Genomic DNA, 15,615 nt, shown 5'->3' with positions numbered 1-15,615 from the left:
GCCAGCCTAGCTTTGTGCAATTCTGCGTACACAATCCGTATGCAATATGCAAACTCGTAGCGTACTTCAGTGGCTTATGTATCTTGCCTAGGGCTTGTCCCTCACCTCCCAAAGGCCTTGCAGGTGGCCAGTCTCAAGGTGTTGTCTTAGCTGCCTTCTGTCACCTGTGGAGAAGGACAGGAGCCTTTTGGCTTGCCCTTCCTCTCGCTCCTTACTCTCCAGGCAGACTGTGAAGTAGAGTGACATCAACTCCCACCCTGGCCTGGCATGAAGGAACCCAGGCTGCTTTGTCCACCTTCTGTGGCTGAGTGTGTCTGGACTTGCAATGGAAATCTCTTTGGGAACAAAGCTACGCTCTATTTAACTGCTTTTCCTTGCGAGGGCTGAAGAGAGGGTTGTCCCAGGCAAGGGAGACACCACCATATCCTCTTCTGATATGCTTTCTGTGTGTCAGCCAGCACTTCTGTTTCCATTTGCTGATGCTTGAGAAAGTCCCTGATTAACCCCCCACGCTAGTTATGGATCCGCGTCTTCCAGAAGGAACGAGTAAGCCCCGAGACTGAAATGCCACCTTTACAACTGTGGAGATGACCCATTACGCTGGCTTCCCTAGGCGAGGGCAAGCCCCTTTTCCCAACCTTATCAGTAGCTCCTTCTTCCGTCATGTGCGGTATATCCCTAGCTGCGTATGATGTGTTTGCCGTTCAGGGTCATCTAGCTGTGCATCCCTAGTGAATCTGCACTAGCGCTGGAGGCATGACCTCGGTGCCCCCTGATGAGGAGGGCAGAGGCAGGTGCCCGATTGCTGGTGTCAAACTTAGGGGCTTGTTTGGGAGCGCTGGCTTTCTCCGAGGGATGCCTGCAGCAGGTCAGTTGCTGCAGCTGAGCGTGCTCAAAATGGAAGGGTTGCATCGGGCAGCAGAGGAGCATGGGCGGGCCACGAGAGGTGGCCAGCTCTGCCCATGCACACCGCATCTCCCCAAGCACCAGGGCAGCGTGGGGACAGGATTGTCCTGTGGCTCTGTACATCTGAGGGAGGCCACCCTTGCTTTTTGCTCATTCTTTAATGCTTCTGGAGGGAGTAAAGGGCAAGTCCTTGCAGCTGAACCCTGGTGTGGAAGAGGATGGAAGCTGGGGCAGAAGGGAGTGCTGCGGCACCCATAAGAGACCTCCCTAACCAAGCAGACTAACAGCCAGGCAAGCAGACACCCATAGGAATTCTGAAACCTTCACCAGCCCTACACCAAATCCCCTACAGCTGCTACTCTCACAGTGTGCCTGCAGGCAGCAAGCGAGCTAGCCAAGGGCAGTCTGCTTTCCTGGCCGCGCAGGGACAGGGTGGCCAAAGGACCTTCAGCCCCTGGGGAGGGCAGCACTGCCAGGTGGTTTGAGTTGGCGTATGCTGCTGCCTAGCAAACTCCTTTGAGGCTCTTACACTGACCCGCAAGTGCAGACCTCTGACTACACACCAACAGCTGATGAGCGGGGGGACATGAAGAGCAAGAACTGGAAGAGCCCATGGGACAACAACAGCCCATAGGGCGCTGCTACAACAGCCACCGGCAAACACACATTCAGCCTGTGTGGGGAGCAAAACCCTGTGTCCACCAACAGCTGCTGCTGCAGCAGGCCCTACTGACACTGTCTCATGGGCACCCAGTTCCAGGTGGTGTAAAGGGCTCTTGATGTGAAGGAGAAATGAAAACACGTAAGCGTATGAGATAGTAATTTACCTCAGAAGACCTCCAAGTCCTTCAGTGGGTGGTAAGGCATAGTCATTGACTGTGAGGGGGTTTTTTGGGTTTGGTTTTTTTGTTTGTTTTTTAGCAACAATGGCTGAGGTAACATATCAGCTTAGATGCATCAAAAATGCTTTCTGCTGTGGCTATGAAATACGTCACTGCTCTCTGTGCAGCGCACAATCAAATCCCAGGTACCTTTCCAGGAGGAACGTCGGCGTTCGTGAACTTCACACATCGGTGTGCAATGATGTACCGTGCATGCATCAGTAACTGTAAGGATGCAATGGGAGTTTAAAAGTAAAAATTTTATTTTAGATTAGATGCACAGTATTAGCTACAGGCTTCAACAACTCACCAAGTCTTCAATTCAACTGGTTTAAAGTTAGGACATGGCACACCTGGGAACTGGTTATCCACTGGCGCATCACTTCCCATCTTGTGTTTCCCAGTTGGAACAGCACTGTCCTTTTCCATGGGAAGGAATTTTCCTCCCCAGTGAGCTTTGCAATTCTAACCTCACCTTACTTACTGTTTAATCCAGATGAAAAAAATACCTTAAAGCTCTCCTCCCTGTCCCAGAAAAAGCATAGATGCAAGAGTCAGAAACACTCCAACAAGCATCTGCAAAGAAGCGAAACTGAATTCCTGTCAGTTTTCACTTGATCCCAGGGCTCCATCGGCTTTTGTTTTCTGTTAAAGGGGAAAAGTAATTTCCATCATCGTACTGCTGAGGTAGAATGTGTCACTCTTGACAAGGTCCTTAAACAAGATTTAAGCAGAGCTGTCTTCCCTATGCACATTCATGCTAGTGCCTCTGCTTGAAATTTGGAGTTTGCCTCTTTTGTCTGCACAGCTCCTTAACATCACAAAATAAAAGAGTTTTCTTGTGCATTGTCACGCTGAGGTATTTCCACTTATTTCACTGTATCTGGTAGCACGTAGCCTTTTCCAGAAGAGACTCCAGCTTTCAAGGCTGCTGGCCAGCTTCGGGTCTCATAGTAAGTTGACAAGACATCAAAAACTGTCAGGAACAGAGAGATGTACAATGCTGTGATACCGGTATCAATAGCAAGCTATTAATCACACACCCCACTGGCTGCAAAACATCAGGAAATGATAATGGCTGACGCCAGAGAAGGTTAGTATGGGGTCTGTATTCCCTCTCATGTAACATCTGGTGAGCAACTGCTTGAAGCAGCTTATCTAGGAGCAGACGACTATTTTGAAGATGGCTTTGTGGAGCTCTGGCTAGGAGAAGAAGCTGTGTCACCTCAAGCAAGGTGCCTCCAGTCACCATTTTGACTAACCGGTATTGCCCATCTGTGCTGCTGATGGCAGTACACCCATGCTGGGTCATACCCACTGTGCTTCCACCACTGCTGCTCAGATGCCGTGTCTCCACATCAGGGCTCCCTTGGGACGCAGAGTGGTTTCTAGCAGCTAAGCTCGGTGCTCTGCAGAGCCCTCCGCCACCTCCTCTGCCTTGTGCTGACAGAGATGGCAACAAAGTCCTCATGCCAGAGGTAAGAGCTTACTAGGGCTGGCCTAGGACACGCGTCCCTCCGTAGTCCCTAGCAAAGAGGTGTTCACATTACAAAGCCACAGACTGCCAGCAGAGGTGGAGGATCATGGGCACATCCACTGATGTGACCAGGTGGCCCAGCCCATGGTCATGAGATGGAGCCATCACACTGGTACAGCGCACCAACACCCCACCCTGGTGTGTTAAACCTCGCCTTGACTGAGCCTGACACAGGCCTGACAACTTCTGTCCTTCTCCCTTGCCTGGGACATTGTCAGACTTGCAGCAACAGCACCCTCTTCACATCTCCCCACACTAACCTCGCTGCTTTGTGCAAAGCAAGAGTGATGCAAGCCCTGCTCCTCCAAGAACGGGCTGATGCAGAGAAGCACACAAGACCTTAAAACAGGGGCAGCAGGGATAAAACCTAATAAGAGAAACCTCTGCCCTCAGTGTTTTCCCCCATTACTCAGCACCAGGCCCCCATTTTGAAAATTCTGCTGCTTGATAGCCACCCCCCTCCTCCAGCCCAGGCAAGTGACAGGACATGGTTCTGCCTCTCACCTTGATTAATTGCCAGCGTCTCTGAGTGGTAGTTCTTGGTGTTAACGTTTTTCACCATGTACTCGCGAATGGGGAGGCGGGCTGTTTGCAAGGACTGCTCCTGTGCCCTTTGCAGAGTCAGCTTCTGCAAGGGAAAGAACAAGGTGTCCAAACTTGCACATGCTTAGCATGCGTATCATTTTGGGTACAAGCAGCTACGAAGCCAAAAACTGTCCTGGGGCTCATTTCACCCAGACTGCCGCAGTCTGTCTCAGCCTGGTGCTGGATCCAGGCAGAACCTTGAGGAAAAACAGATGGTGGCACAATAGTGATGTCTCAAATCGAGGCAGCAGCAGTGGGTGCTACTAATGGGATGTCTCTGCTCTCATGAGAGACTGGGGCAGCCAACACCTTCAGATTCCAACAGGCTACTACCCACCTTGTGAATACTTTCATCCACCAGGCCTCCAAGGACGTATACTTTCTTTGGGTCAATATCTTCAAGGACTAGAAACAAGATAAGCACTTGCTCACCACCATAGAACAGTAAAATCCTGCGCTACGCCATTCCCCACGCAAGACCCCACTTCCATGAGAAACCTGTGGCCAGAGTCACCCATCACCCTGGAGCCTTGGACCGTGAAGGAGGCTGAGGCTTCAGAGACAGAAGTGTCTGCCTGAACCCCCAGGCAGACTGAAAGGGGGAGATCGGGCGTAGGCTGAAAGCACGGAGTGCCAGAGATACCATACATTGCTCCCTTTAACCATTCTGTGATGTGGCTGATCTGGTCAGTTGGATCCCAATCTGCTCTGCAGACGCCCTCCCACTATCAAGGCCACCTACTAAAACCTTTCCCCACCCTTAGCAGATTCTTTATCAGAGTAAGGCACTTGCATAAAACAAGAAAGGGATCTATGATCCTACGATCCCAGGAACCTGTGGCCAGTTAGAAATGGAAGGAGAAAATAAACACAGCAGCAAATTAAGCAATAAAGGGAATGTTGTGGCTCCTGTGTTATTTCAGAGGAAGATGTAACTGAGACTGTATTCAAAACTGCCACAGCATCTGCACTTTGCCACTTTGTAGTATTACAAACTGCAAAGGGTCTACACGCAGGTTTTAAGTCTGCTGCAGATCACGCAGAGCCTTGACTTGAAACCTCATTCCCTGTCAAAACAGATTGAGATATGAATAGATTTAGCATGAGACCTAAGTACACAGTGTATCTCATGCAATTTGAGACAGTGAATGCTTGGAATTGAATCACCTGAAGTATGAAATAATCTCGAAAAGAAAAGCTTAAAAATCAACCTTTTGCCCTAGTTCCCCTGTGCCTAAAGCAAGTAAAATATTTACCATTCTCAGAGTCAGGAGTGAGATAAACAATTGTATCTAAAGGAAACAGGTCCAGGTAACTTTCTTGAGTTGTATCCATCTGAAAAATACAAGACAGGAAGAGAAGAAGCCCATTAGCCCAAACTCTATCTGCCAGAGCAAAACCCACTCTCAGACATAGAAATATACTGGAACTGACACCACCTTGTCTTAGGTGTTTAAACTCCTGCAGATAGAGCTATTTTTTTTTAATTTGGAAAATGTTTCTGTATGGGCATGGAATGATACATATCTCAAGATCCATTAAATTCTCGTCAAAATCCCTAGATGTGGTTTCAGGGAGGGAGATCAGCAATAATTACCTAATTTTAAATGAGATTATAATTCTTGAGAGATTCAGGAATCTCCACTTCACGTGGTTTTCTCCCCTCACTGTTACCAGGTGCAGCCCCACATGTGCTGTAGAACACACGACTCCATGTCCCTGTCATAACCTCTAAGCGTGGGTCTCGTGCTCCAGTCGGACCAAGCTCGGTACAAAAACTCGGGCCAGGAACGCATGACCTGCCCAAAGCCTGACCAAGCTTATGTGTCTGCCTGTCCCAGCGTCACAGGTCTCTTTGCACAAGTAGCATCTGGAGAAGGAATTCCCCTCCTGCAGGCAGCAGGGACATGAGCTCTAACCAGAAGGCCTTGCACATTGCTCCATTATCTGTCAGTTCTTGTCTCCTGCCAAAGGGCAAGATCTGACCTCAAGCACTGTCACTGAACTGCATTCCCACCACCCGAGCCCACCTCAGCCTGTCCTGGGTCAACACTGAGAGCCAGCACTGTGGCTGCAGGGTGCTACGAGCCTTGAAAACACTGTGGTCAGAAACCCTTACCAAATAATTGGAGAAGCCGTCATTCATGCGAAAACACTCCTCGTAGATCAACGAGCCCACCACAAACTCCGTCAGACAGAGCCAAAACGGCTTCTGAGCCCGCCTGTTTGCTCCGTAGAGTCTCCTGATCTGGGAGGCAAGGCGGCTTGTTTCCTTCCAACAAATAACAAGGACAGTGACCCACAAGTCTAGGGGCAGGGGGTAACACAGCTCCATTCAGGGCCTACAGATATCCATCACGCCGTGTCGCCGGCTGGTTGCTGAGGCTCTGGAAAGGCTGTTCCCGGGGAGCACAGCTCAGCTGCTTCTGGGTCTCAAGGAAACCCAGTGGGCTGGGTGTGCAGCCAGCCAGTGCTGGAGACCGGGCAGCCCCGGGCAGGCCGGGGGGTGGAGGCACAGGCAGAGACCGGAGGGACCAGCATCGCCAAAGAGGCTGAGCTCAGGAGAGCGGCTGTGTGTGCACTCTCATGCACCCCGGCTCTAGCTGAGCTGGAGGGTTTCTTAGTTTCCCAGCACAGCCAGAACAAACCAGTGACCTGCCCCAGCCACCTCCTCCGCTCCCTCAGCCCCGTTTCAGAGGGCTCCTCTCTGCTCCCTCCCTGCAAACAGCACCTTCCAGAACCAGCACAGGGCAGGACGCCTTCCAGGGCAGAAGCAGAGAGGGACAGACGGATGACACGAGCAGCCACCAGGCCCTGCCAAGGCTACGATGGGGCACGTCCCCAGGATCTCTCAGAAGCTTCCAGACCCCGGAGAGGGACCGCACCGGCGGGCAGCGGCAGCACGGGTGCAGGCGGGCGTAGCGGGCAGGGGCCCCCGTACCTTCAGCGACATGCGGTCCGCCACGCCGAGGTCCACGCAGAGCCGCGGCCCCGACGCCCGGGCCTCCAGAAGCCGTTCCTTCACGAGGGCGGCCGGGGCCCTCCCGCCGTCCCGGCTGGCAGCCCCTGGGAGGCAGAGCAGACAGAGGGCAGCCCCGGCACCCGGCGGGGCCGCAGGGCCTCGGCCGGGCCCCCGTCCCCCGGCCAGCAGCCCCTCGGCGGGGCCGCTCCGCGCCGCGCCGCCCTTCACCTGGGCCCTCGGCCCGCCGGGCCCTGCTCCTCTCCCGCTCCTGCCGCCGCTTCCCCCTCTTCGCCGCCAGGACCCGCTCCCAGCGCCTCCGCTTCCGCAGCACGTTCCTCTGTGGGAGCAGCGGGACCTCAGGCCTTGCGGGCCTCCCGCCGGCGGCGACCCGAGCGGGACCGGACCCGGCCCGGCCCGGCCCGGCCCGCGGCACCTACCGAGCACCGCGCCGCGCCGCCCGCCCGCCCCGCGCTGGGGCCGACGGCCGAGGGCTCGATCCGCAGCAGGCGGAGGGCCTCGCAGGCTACCGCCGCCTCCCCCTCAGGCTCCGCCGACGGGCAGCCGCCATCGCCGCCGCCCGCCATCGCCGCCGCTTTCCCCTCCGGAGCCGAGCGGCGCTGGGCGGGGCCGGGGCGGGATCGGGACGGTCGTGCCTGGGCGACGTCGGGGCGGGCGGCCCGCAGGGCCTCAGGCGCCCGCAGCGTCTCCCCGCCTCAGCGCCCCGGCCGTTCCCCCGCGCTGAGGGCAGGGAGGCGGCCCAGGCCGTGCCCCGCCCGCCCGCGCCCGCCCCGCCGCCCCTGCCCGGCGGCCGGCGAGGGGAGGACGGGCCATGAGCGGCTCCCTGCTGCGCGGCCTGCGGCTGCGCCCCGCCTGCCCGCCCGTGAGTAGGGGCTCGGCCCGGGGCCCCGGCCGGGGAGGGCGCGGGGAGGGAACGGTCCGGGCCGGGGGAGCCGCCCCGCGGGGCCGGGGCAGCGGGCGACGGGGAGGGCGGATCCGGGCCGAAGGCGGCGGGCGGGGGCCCCGGGGCGCTGCCGCCTCCTGCCGCGTCCCCCCGGGCAGCCGCCGAGCGCGGCCCCGAGCGCTCCGGGCCGGGGGGTGGCTCGGTGCCGCTGGCTGCGGCCTCCAGGGAGCCGTCGGGTCTCGTCGGGGCCAGCGGCTCCCACCCCTTGGCCGTTTCTCCTTTTCCCTCGGGGCGTCAGGCGCCATCGCAAGCGGAGGGTGAATCGTGTGCGCCGTCCCGCCGTGAAGGTGCTGCTCCTGCGTCCTCCGGTCCTAACGCTTTTTCTTCCAGCGACAGAGAGGAAAACCTACCAGATGTTTGCGTTGATGTATCCAGGTTTGCTCTGGTTTTGAACCGGGTCCGCAGCGGACCTTTACGTGGTGGAAATCCTTGCTTTCAGTGGCCCTAACGCTACCTGTTGCATGCCAGTGTATTTTTGCATTTATCCTCAGAAGTTTCATTTCTGGGATGGTTTTCCTGTTTATACTTGCTTTAGTGTTTTTCTCGTCGTTTTCATAGGTGGTACCTGGATGCGTTCTGGTACAGCACGTAGAGCTGTTTCAGCGTCATCCTTCCTCATAGCAGCAAACTGAGGTGTCTCTGCCCCGGTTATCATTGTTACTTGTTTATGCCGCGGTAGCGTGTTAGTGTTTCAGGCCAGAAAGTCTATGCCAAGCAAGAACACCCGGAGAATGTATGATCCAACAGGTTTAGTTTTCACCCCAAACCTGTGCGGGACACCACGCGGTGGTGGGGGTGACGGGATCACGCAGTGTTCCTGGGAGTGTTCAGAACTGCTGTGGTGTGTGCCCGAGAGCTGGGAAGAGGCTCGAGGCATCTTCCGAGCAGGGCGCCAGCACGCCCGGGCTCTGCTCCCACGCCCGCACCGACTGCCCAATGCCGAGTCACTCCGCTCTCTGGCCCAGCTCACCCCTCTGTAAGGTGCAGCTGCTTTTGTAAAGCCCTTTGCGACACAGCTGAAGAGTTAACAAAGCCTATAGCCTAGACACTGCAAGGCCATAACTTCTTACAGTACTGGAGCATTACAAAGGGTGGTACAGTCTTGTCAGTACTAAGCCCTTTCCAGTGGCTGCGGCGTAAGAACACTCTTTGCTTCAGGCCTCCAGAAGGCCTGATTCTGGTGCCTCTGATTGTTCTGCAGGAGGGAAGGTGGCTTTGCCTGGGGGAAGGCTGGTTGGCAGAAAAAAAAGGCCTTGAATCTATTCTTCATGCTCCTTTGTTGAAGGAGATCTGTTAGGGCCGCTGCTGGGTGTCCGTGCGATGTTGCTGTGAGCAGATGGTTGGGAAACACCTTTTAAGCTTGGGAGACGCTGCAGGTTCAGTATTGGTGCGGATGGGCTGATCCATGGCTGGTGAGGACTGCAAGGAGCTGCAGCTGAGATGGTGCATGGCGGGGGGCAAGGGGAGGTGGTGCTTGCCAGATGCCCACACAGCAGCTTAGGACTGCAGCCAGGAATGGGACTTGGGTTTCCTCTCCCAGAGCGCCGACTGCCCCGCTAACGAAGCAGCGAGTGGCTTACAGTGGCCGAGGTGCCCCTGAGTCCTGTCAGAAAAAGCAGGAGTAGCTGAGGATAAGTCCTCCCTCCCCAGGCTGCCGAGATGATATGCGTCTTTCCAAATAACAAACTTCTCTCCCTCCTTTCTCCCCAGCTTCTCTCTCTCCTAGCCTCAGGGGGACTCCGGAGGCGGCCCTGTGTGGCATTCAGCACCAAGGACGAGAGCGCTGCCAGGCCTGTTGGGCGGTACCCGGTGCCCAATAAGAAAGACATGCCGTATGACATCGTGGAGCTCATGGAGGAAGTAGAAATGAAGGTAAAGGAGTTCTGCTGCAAAACTCTGTCAGTGGAAAGGGTCCGTGAGACTAGTGGGTATTATCAGATGCAATCTTGTGCGTGGGATTAGCTGGAACACTGAAATGTATTTGTTTTCCTGGGAGAGCATCTGTGTTTACTTGAGACACTATTAGGAGTGGTTTTAATTCTTTTAATGGAGAAAAAAATGGAAGGAGCTGTTTTGATGACCATATTAAAAGGCTCAGGGGGTATTTCTGCTTTTGAGCTTTGACTTTTCTTTCTCCAAAGCTAAATGGGCTGCACAGTGGCAGAACAGTAAGCCTAATGCAGAACTGTGTATAAGGAGAAAAAGAGGGAATTGGACAAGAGCTTCCTTCCCTGCTGCTGTGGAGAAGGAATGCCACACAGACCTTCCTGATGGCTAAAAAACACTCCACCAGCCACAGCTCTGTGGAGACTTCTCTCTTCCAAGAGCTTTTTCTCAGGGGAGTGCCAGTCCATCCCTCCCTATCCTTCCTGTCAGTCTGTTAAATCTGTGCTCTGCTACCGTTCCAGTGGCCCCCGTGAAGTTTGTGTAATAATGAAAGGAGTCAGCAGACTTGAGAGTAAATATGATGTACGGAGGAAAAAGCTCAAATTTCACATACTGTGACGCAAACCCCTGTGTGTCAGCCCACTGAAGGGGTCAGCAAAAACCTATGTATAGGATCCAGTCAACCTAGCAGACTTGGATATCCACACAGTGCTGCCAACCTCTGTTGCCAGAGGTTCCTAAGTAAACTAATGGGTTGTGGACGAAGAGGGAACAGCCTCCCCTTGGTTACCTAACAAAAAACAGACGGGTGAGACAGGAGGAAGGCACAGGCAACTGTGTGGCAGTGGAGGGAGGTTGCCAGAGGGCTCTGTGACACCTGGGCTACCTTCCTTTTCCATAAACACCCTGCAGAACAGCAGTTGGTAAGCTGATGGAGCTTGTGGGCAGTTAGCACAATCACAGCGAACCCAGACTGTTTAGAACTGCAGTGGTCAGGCAGGCACTGAGGCTGAACCCCTGCTAATAAATGCCGGCTGCCGGGACCGAGGCACAGCTGGGTGCTGCATTGGCTGATCTGACATGTGAGAGGCAGCAAGCGATTCCCTGGGAAAGGCAGCCCTGCACACCATCACAGAGATGGGCTGGGCATTGGCAATTTTCGGGGGCAGAAAGGGGAGAGAAGTAGAGCAGCGTTGTTGTGCCAGCATATACATCCATTGTGTGCCAGCACCTCAAACGGCATGCTGTTTGGATTGGGTCAGCCCTGTCTTGCATCCTGTAAGCTTGGAGGGAAGAGTTACAGAAGGTTTAGGATGGTCAAATGGGCACAGCAGCGTCTGTTCAGGGAGACCAAGTGGAGACAGCCTCTCAGTTTGGAAGGGAGCTTGCCGATGTGACTGTGGTCATCACTGCTGTGGCTGAAGTGAGCAGGGCAATCAGTCGTGCTATGAAGCTGCAGCAACACCTAATTGAGAACCACGTCATTACATGTTCAGTCATATGTGTAAGTGGGCTCAAAGGACAAGTGAATGTGTCTGCAGAGATTCCCCAGCAATGCTGTGCTAACAAATTCTCTAAGCCTAGTGCATTGACGTTGCCCTCTGTGCTCTGTGTTAAGTTACAGTTCTTGACTTGTTGTTCTTTTTCCTTGGACAGACTGGATTTCTGCCCAATGTGTTCAAAGCCATGTCTCACCGACCTGCTGAATTCAGAGCTTTTTTTGCTTATTACAACGCCATTATGAACAAAGACACAGGTAAACCATACAACCACCTCAAAACTGCCCTTCCCTTTGTAGATGTGAAAAGTTGCTAGAAGTGACGTTTCTGACATCCTCAGATGTATTGCCTCGCTGTACCTTCTCCCAGCCCATAATAACAGCTGGCAGAGGCTGGAACTGCACAGCTGCTTCTAGCTTTGCTCATGTTGCATACAGCTTCATACTCTCTAGCTTGTGGCTAAAAAGCAGCTCTCAAGCCAAGCTCTGCCGACTCGCTGTCATCCACAAAGGATGGACGGGCTGCTGCCTGATGATCTGGATGAGGGGATTGAGTGCACCCTCAGTAAGTTTGCAGATGACACCAAGTTGGGTGGAAGTGTTGATCTGCCTGAAGGCAGGAAGGCTCTACAGAGGGATCTGGCCAGGCTGGATCGTTGGGCCGAGGCCAACTGCATGACGTTCAACAAGGCTGAGTGCCGGGTCCTGCACTTGGGTCACAACAACCCCAGGCAACGCTACAGGCTGGGGGAGGAGTGGCTGGAGAGCTGCCTGGCGGAAAAGGGCCTGGGGGTGTTGGTTGACAGCCGCCTGAACATGAGCCAGCAGTGTGCTCAGGTGGCCAAGAGGGCCAATGGCATCCTGGCTTGTATCAGGAATAGTGTGGCCAGCAGGACCAGGGAGGTGACAGTGCCCCTGTACTGGGCACTGGTGAGGCCGCACCTCGAGTGCTGCGTTCAGTTTTGGGCCTCTCACTACAAGAAGGACATGGAGGTGCTGGAGCGTGGCCAGAGAAGGGCAACGAAGCTGGTGAAGGGTCTGGAGCACAAGGCTGCTGAGGAGTGGCTGAGGGAGCTGGGGTTGTTCAGCCTGGAGAAGAGGAGGCTGAGGGGAGACCTTATTGCTCTCTACAGCTACCTGAAAGGAGGCTGTAGCGAGGTGGGGGTCGGTCTCTTCTCCCAAGTAACAAGCGATAGGACGAGAGGAAACGGCCTCAAGCTGCACCAGGAGAGATTTAGATGAGATATTAGGAAAAAATTCTTTACAGAGAGAGTGGTTAGGCATTGGAACAGACTGCCCAGCCAAGTCCATGGGGACGAGGCAGATCCAAGATCAAGCCAGAAAGCTGCCCAGGGGGTCAGTCAGGTTCCAGACCAGCAGGGATACACAGCCAGGCACCGTAGCCACAGCGTGGCTCAGGTGGGGTCACAGCCAAGGGCCCAGCATAGAACAGCTCCCAGGGGAGGGGCAGGTCCTTGCTGAGCCTGCCTGCAGCTCTTGCTTCACAACAGTTCTTGGTGACAAGCTGCCCACAAGCAGCATGCAAAATCTGTGTGAGGGAGGCTGTGCCCTCTGGGCCCTGACGCGCTGCACTGGGGACTTTGAACCCGGTGCTGTCCGTACCCTGCAGCAGCAGGGAGAGGACCGAGGTGCTTGCTGCGCACCGGGACACCTGTGCAGCAGGCAGCCTCTGGGTGCCCCGGTGTGGAGGTGAGGGAGGGCTGGCTGCAGCCGAGCCACTGGCAGGGCTGTAGGGAGCTCTGCATGGCTCTTCAGCCTTTGAGGAAATGCAGTTTGAGGGCTGCCTGTTCCTCTCTCATACTTCTCGTGGTACAGAGTACCGAGGGGCCTGTTCTCGTTGCTTTTGCTCTGAAGGTACATTAGTAAAACCAGGATTTTGTAAAATAAGCTGGCGCGTGTAGGCTGCTTCTCCTGCTTATGGGAGATGGGGTCCCAGGAGGAGTGTCTTGGCAAGATCTAGAGGCAGTGAGGCAGCCTTAGGCCTCTCTCACACGGTACGTGCAGTCTCTGTGTGCAGCTTTCTGCTCTGCTTGTGCTGCTGGAATGAAGCCCTGCCCGTAGCTCTATCAGGGTCTGTTTTTCCCTTCTCATTCCCATGCTTCGTTTTTGACTTGAAGAGTAGGACTATTTTGGATCCCACCCTTTTCAGCATCTCTCCTGCAGTATCGCGACATTGCTGCCAACTGGAGCACGACGGCCTCCTCTCCTGACTCCTCTTTACCCAGGAGGTTTTAGTAGTATCTTTCATGCTCTTAGAAGACACTGGGTTTATGGAAATATTTTCAAAGTCCAGTAAAACAGTAGCTTTGGTGGGAAGGAAGAGGGATCCTGACCTTCCCTGTGAAGTGTAGTTATGCAAAAACCCTGCTGCTAATTATCTTAAAAAAGGCAAAGAGCATGAGTGCTGGTACGCAGGCAGGTAGCTTGCTGACCCCTTCACGTTTGCCTCTGAGACGTACACAGAGAAGTACCAACTGAGCTTCCTACTCAGTGAGCAAGTAATTTTGCTCCTCTGAGTTTTCCTGTTACGTCAAATCGTTGTTTCCCTGTTGACCAAATCTCCTGTCCCTCATCCTAATTAGGTGCCTCACGAGCAACTATCCAGGTAAATTGGTCACATGGATGGTCATAGAATCACAGAATGGTTTGGGTTGGAAGGGGCCTTTAAAGATCATCTAGTCAACGCCCCCCTTGCCACCGGCCCGGATGTCTTTCACTAGATCAGGGTGCTCAAAGCCCCATCCAGCCTGATCGTGAACACTTCAGGGGTGGGACCTCCACAACTTCTCTGGACAGCCCGTCCCAGTGTCTCACCACCCTCATCATAAAACATGTTCACCTTATGTCCAATCTAAACCTACCGTCTTTCAGTTTAAAACTGTTACCCCTTGCCTGTCATCTAGGAGCTTTGGTTGTGGTGTCTTGCTGCATGCTCTCTGGAGATCTGTCTTCTGGGCGGTACGGCAGGCAGTTTGTACCCAGAGCCCTCCCCTCCCTGTTTCCCCAGTGGTACTTGCTGTGGTGGACATTTTTAACAGCAAGTTGTGCCAAATCTTTTGCTGTCCCCGTAGGGCGACTCAGCAAGGCAGACAAAGAGCTCATAATTGTGGCTACAAGTGTTGTGAACAGATGTCCCTACTGTGTGGTTGCGCATGGAGCACTTCATCGGATATATTCCAAGCAGCCGGCGCTGGCTGACCAGGTCAGTGGGGTTACAACAGCGTGCGCCCCACCTCCTTCGCTTGGGACGTGGTAATGGCCCTCTCACGTGTCTGCTTTCTCACCTGAATTTTTGATCCTTAATCTGCATTTTGAACCTTTGATCTATGTGTTTCCCAGCAATCACGAGCAATTTTGACATATCTGGGGCCCTAACTGAATACCTGGCTTACTACTTTTATTGGTGAGCAGTCAGACCAGGGCGCGTAGGACCTCAGGGTGGGGGTCTGTGTATCCTCATCCACCTTCCAAGCAAGATATGGGGAGGGATGGTTGACCTTCAGAACATTCATTCTGCTGCCCACACTCTTTGCTGTTTTAATCTGGTCTGTGGAGGAACTTGCTGCAACGGGGAGCTTGCAGCATCCTGGCGGCGTTGGGTCCTGTTTCAAGAACTCCTGCGTAGCCTGCTGAGCAAAACTGCCACAGTCCCCGAGATGAGAAGGGAGGGAAAATAGATGAGTCTTTTGTTTGATGGTAGCCAGGACGTCTGGTTCGGGTGCTGAGTAAGAGCCTGTGTACCTCCACCTCTTTGGTTTGCAGAGCAAAGAAGGTGGCCCGCCAGTTACACAGTTCGCTGGGTCCATCGGTGCTACCTCTGGTTTCTGCCTTCTCACAGGTCATCGTGAACTGGAAACTGGCTGACCTGAGTGACCGCGACCTGGCCATGCTGGAGTTTGCTCTTGCGGTCTGTCGAGCCGATAACATCACCGAAGAGCATTTCCAGAAGCTGGAGAGGCATGGTTTTGACCGTGAAGACGCCTGGGACATAGGCATGATTTCTGCTTTTTTTGCTATGTCTAATCGCATAGCTCATTATATCGACCTGCGCCCAAACAAGGAGTTCTACACCATGGGCAGGATGCCCCGCGGAGAGAAGGAGAAGGAGGAAGCTGAGCACGCCTGACGCGGCCTCTGACGCCTACGCGTCTGAAAGATCGATTGAGTTCTTACTTCTCAAGCTAGCGTGGCTTATTTCTGAGCGTGTAAAAGGGTTAAAAAGTTAACGCCCGATTGTAGCCCCGAGGGAGGGCGGGCTCCCCTTTCCCGCGGTGATGTCTGGCGGGCTCCCGGCGCCGCGGGAGGAGCACGGCGTTGGTCTGGGCGCTGGCCGTGCCGGTAACGAGAGCCGGGTGCCGGCGCCGCCCGCCGCCCCGC

At 54.5% G+C, this 15,615-nt stretch overlaps 2 protein-coding genes across 8 annotated transcripts; one reads left to right on the top strand and one right to left on the bottom strand.

Annotated features, from left to right (window-relative positions):
* Positions 1-1,887: 1,887 nt before the first annotated feature.
* Positions 1,888-7,590, bottom strand: TRMT10B (tRNA methyltransferase 10B). Of its 4 annotated transcripts, XR_014230715.1 has the most exons (9): positions 7,309-7,590; positions 7,100-7,208; positions 6,851-6,975; positions 6,029-6,181; positions 5,166-5,244; positions 4,247-4,314; positions 3,829-3,952; positions 2,098-2,763; positions 1,888-2,012 (listed from the first exon to the last, which is right to left on the bottom strand). XR_014230715.1 is itself a non-coding variant. In XM_082336711.1 (8 exons), the coding sequence occupies exons 1-8, from the start codon at positions 7,453-7,455 to the stop codon at positions 2,657-2,659; spliced, it is 888 nt and encodes a 295-aa protein (XP_082192837.1). In that variant the 5' UTR covers positions 7,456-7,590; the 3' UTR covers positions 2,048-2,656. The 4 variants fall into 4 exon arrangements, 3 of the variants coding, with proteins under 3 accessions (XP_082192838.1, XP_082192837.1, XP_082192836.1); XM_082336711.1 differs by lacking the exon at positions 1,888-2,012 and having other exon boundaries at positions 2,048-2,763; positions 6,029-6,157; XM_082336710.1 differs by lacking the exon at positions 1,888-2,012 and having other exon boundaries at positions 2,049-2,763.
* Positions 7,585-15,535, top strand: LOC309602788 (uncharacterized protein). 4 transcript variants are annotated; one of them, XM_082336717.1, is made up of 6 exons: positions 7,661-7,751; positions 8,163-8,207; positions 9,543-9,704; positions 11,376-11,475; positions 14,310-14,440; positions 15,077-15,535. In XM_082336717.1, exons 3-6 carry the CDS (start codon positions 9,660-9,662, stop codon positions 15,362-15,364), a joined length of 564 nt encoding a protein of 187 aa, XP_082192843.1. In that variant the 5' UTR covers positions 7,661-7,751; positions 8,163-8,207; positions 9,543-9,659; the 3' UTR covers positions 15,365-15,535. The 4 variants fall into 4 exon arrangements, with proteins under 4 accessions (XP_082192840.1, XP_082192843.1, XP_082192842.1 ...); XM_082336716.1 differs by having other exon boundaries at positions 7,676-7,751; positions 8,071-8,207; XM_082336714.1 differs by lacking the exon at positions 8,163-8,207 and having other exon boundaries at positions 7,585-7,751; positions 15,077-15,534.
* Positions 15,536-15,615: the final 80 nt, after the last annotated feature.

Source organism: Platalea leucorodia (assembly GCF_965183815.1).
Source record: "Platalea leucorodia genome assembly, chromosome: Z".
Lineage (NCBI taxonomy): Eukaryota > Metazoa > Chordata > Aves > Pelecaniformes > Threskiornithidae > Platalea > Platalea leucorodia.
The sequence above is the reverse complement of the archived record's forward strand: the minus strand, read 5'-3'. Positions and strand labels throughout refer to the sequence as shown.

Coding starts and splice junctions, on each gene's coding strand:
- LOC309602788 (XM_082336714.1), top strand. CDS start 7,701: ATGAGCGGCTCCCTGCTGCGCGGCCTGCGGCTGCGCCCCGCCTGCCCG. Junction 7,752..9,542: donor TGCGCCCCGCCTGCCCGCCC/GTGAGTAGGGGC, acceptor CTTTCTCCCCAG/CTTCTCTCTCTCCTAGCCTC. Junction 11,476..14,309: donor CATTATGAACAAAGACACAG/GTAAACCATACA, acceptor CTGTCCCCGTAG/GGCGACTCAGCAAGGCAGAC.
- TRMT10B (XM_082336710.1), bottom strand. CDS start 7,455: ATGGCGGGCGGCGGCGATGGCGGCTGCCCGTCGGCGGAGCCTGAGGGG. Junction 5,245..6,028: donor ACGGCTTCTCCAATTATTTG/GTAAGGGTTTCT, acceptor TGTATTTTTCAG/ATGGATACAACTCAAGAAAG. Junction 3,953..4,246: donor TGGATGAAAGTATTCACAAG/GTGGGTAGTAGC, acceptor TTTCCCTTGCAG/AAGCTGACTCTGCAAAGGGC.